Below are 3,395 nucleotides of genomic sequence, written 5' to 3' on the forward strand. Positions count from 1 at the left end.
TTTTTAAATAATTTAATATATATTATTTTTATAGGTGCGCTTATGTTTCGAAGCATTCAAAGTAGAGGACGATGACATCACATACACGCGTATAGCAGCTCCAGTCTACACGAACCCCATTAATAATCGCAAATCGGCCCAAACTGGTGAACTTCGCATTTGTCGTCTGAGTATTGTTACAGGTAGTGTGTCGGGAGGTGATGATCTCATTCTTTTAGTAGAAAAAGTAAGCAAGAAAAATATTAAAGTACGATTCTACGAAACCAACGAAGATGATGAGATTGTTTGGGAAGCCTATGGAAAATTCCGTGAATCCGATGTACATCATCAGTATGCGATTGTTTGCCAAACACCGCCATATAAAGATAAAGAAGTAGATAGACCTGTGGATGTTTATGTAGAACTGGTGCGACCTTCTGACGACGAACGTAGTTATCCACCGGCAACATTCCGATACAAGCCACGCGATATCGTTGTGTCACGTAAACGTCGTCGAACCTGCTCGAGTGCCACTAGTAGCTCGGGATCAGCAAGTTCCCTAAGTTCGTTCGAATTACCAAAGCCAGTGCAAGAACAAACAGCTAACATAAAAATGGAAGTATCACAGACTCAAATGCAATATACAGACATGGGCAGTTCTCACTATATGAATCAGCCAACCATAAGTGAGGAATATGATAAAAACTTCCAAATCAGCAAATTGATAGGTAGCGATATATTCAAGGAGTGTATGCATATGAACTCAGAAGAGTTGGCCAAGATTTGTCCCACAGATTCGACGGACGCTATAGATAGTTTATATTCTGAACTTTCTTCAACTGGTACACTTGTCGAGGATGGTACATCCTCAACATCTCTGACAAATCGACAACTTTCCAGTGATATGCGCAAGATTTATGTGAAGTCTATATTAGGCACACAAGTGGATGTCCATACAAATAGTAATTTGGAGCGAATTTTTAAAATATTTGATGGAATTCGAACCACCAAGAATTTAGATCAAGATACGTTTGCCAAGGCTGCTAAAATGGTTGATGAAATATTTATTGAACATGCTGAAAGGAATGAATTGCGGGAGAGTATTCTACATGAGATCATAGTCAGCGATAATCCAAAACTCGTAATGAAAACCTGCCACATATTGGATTATTTCAAACTAAAATACCTATTCAGCAAAGTGCTAAATGCGCGCAATGAGAGTGCTTTACATACAGCATGCCTATACAATCGTGAAAAATACATTCGTCCCCTATTAGGGCTCGGCTGTGACCCAAATATTCAAAACACCTATGGCGATACAGCCCTGCACATAGCTGTGAAAGAACACCACCAAAAATGCATTGAAAGTTTTCTCAACAGTGATATACAACCCGATTTGACAATTAAGAACGATGAAGGTTTCACTCCTCTTCATTTAGCAATTCGCCAAAACAACTATGATGTTGCTAAGAAGTTATTGCAACACGATCGTAGTGCGGCGCTTGTTCCCAACGCAAAGGAGTGCAACAATGGTTTACATATGGCGGTATTGCAATCAAATTTTGAACTTGTCAAATTAATATTGGATACTACACAAAATGTATCGGAATTAATACGGGCATCAAATGCGGCAGGACGAACTGCCGGCGATTTAGCCAGCGAGCTGGACTCTAAGATGGGAAGCCAAATTATCACATGGTTTGCTTCACTTGGTTACAATGTAGATTATGATAATCGTTTGGTCATAAAAGAAGAAGAGATGTCTTCATCTTCAAATGAAGATGATGAAGATGCTGAAAGTACGATCACTGTAACCAATATATCTGACGAAATTAAGGATATTGGAAAATTTAGAATAAAGGACGAATTCGTAGGCATGGGATTAGACGCTGGAGAATTACAGCGTGATAAGCTGAAAAATCAAGTACTACCATGCAATTTCGATGAATTATTGTGCAATGAAAGTAGATATCGAGCTCTTGCCAACGCTTTGAATGTACAAGATAAATGGAAGAGATTAGCAGTGCCATGCAAAATGCAGCATCTACTATGCTTATGGAATAACGCTGATGATATGCTGGAGTATATGCGCAAAAACATAGATTACGAAACGTTTGTGTCGTCGTTAGAGCTTATAGATAAGAAAATATTAAAATTACTACAAGAAGGATAAATACGGATATATGCACATACCATCCTACTTGTATCTAGAATTACGTTTATATGTCTAAATTATAGGTATTAGAAAATAAAATATACCTGCTTACGTAAATATTATGTGTGCATTTCATACGTAGAATCATTCGTTTTCATATAAATAATGTAATTTTTCGTTACTCTTGAAGCTCAAATGCACATGCATGTTCTTTAACTTAATATATGTAAAAAGAGCTTAACTCATTTTTTTTTTTTGAATTGGCGTTGTATATAAGTCTGGATAATCTTATCCACTAAAAACTCAAGGTAATTCAAAACCAATTACTACAGCATTAAATTAGCTGCAGCCTTTCAGAGCACAGTGTGCAAATGAAATTCATATGTAACTGCAAGAAAAAATAGTGTATATATATTCATAAATATACAGTAAAGTCCAAGTTCAGTAAGTTTTTATTGTATAGGAAGGTATAACCTGTTTGTACTATAAATGTATGTTATTAAATGTGTATGAACACACATATATAATTTATAAAGCTAACTTTGAAATTGTAATACAATGATTAAGCGTATATGTACATACATTCATATGTATATTAACACATCTAGTTGATTTCCTCAGTTTAAGAAATAACGTATATTCTATACAAAATAAATTTTCATTTGCCTACTTAAGCTTCTCGCACAGTAAATATTTGTATTAGTACACATAAACACGTACATATGTAGTTCTTTCGTACTGAGATGCATAATAATCGTGTTTAAGCTTTTATATTTATATATATGTGTGTATTTGTAAAATGTGTTGCGCTTGAGAATGCCGTTCGTTGACACATATTCTCAATACTGGCATCCCATCAATATTTCCGCAGTTTTACGGGGATTCACAAGCAAACCCCCCACATTTTATTTATAAAGAAAAATGTGAACAAAAACAATTCCGAGAAAATATGTACATACTACACAAATACATTCATATGTACATTTAAATAGATACGTATGGGTGTTTCCATGCAGCCGTACGCCGCATTCGTACGCTTATGAAGTAACATAAATCTCTCAAAAATGGAAGATACTGAAAAACATTATTACGGTTATGTTGCAACCCAAGGGTACTATGTTTGAGAAAGATATAAGCAGCCTCGAAACTTTGGTGTGGAAAATATCCGTTCAAAACAAGGTGATAACGTACGCAACAAAAAAAAAAGTGGTTTTAAGGCACATATACGCATCGTCGTTTAAAGTACAAAACCGCTTATCAA

At 35.6% G+C, this 3,395-nt stretch overlaps 1 protein-coding gene across 1 annotated transcript; it reads left to right on the forward strand.

Moving 5' to 3' along the window:
* Nucleotides 1-32: 32 nt before the first annotated feature.
* LOC118744683 (nuclear factor NF-kappa-B p110 subunit) lies at nt 33-2,278 on the forward strand (the record flags this gene model as incomplete). The annotated part of the gene is given in 1 exon segment (XM_036477875.1): nt 33-2,278. A coding segment is annotated over 1 exon segment (2,120 nt), but the record flags the coding sequence as incomplete, so codon positions are not given.
* Between the last annotated feature and the right edge of the window lie 1,117 nt (nt 2,279-3,395).

The sequence above is a fragment of the Rhagoletis pomonella genome, unplaced genomic scaffold (genome assembly GCF_013731165.1).
Source record: "Rhagoletis pomonella isolate Grant_MI unplaced genomic scaffold, Rhpom_1.0 Rhpom_scaffold_00001, whole genome shotgun sequence".
Taxonomy (NCBI): Eukaryota; Metazoa; Arthropoda; class Insecta; order Diptera; family Tephritidae; genus Rhagoletis; species Rhagoletis pomonella.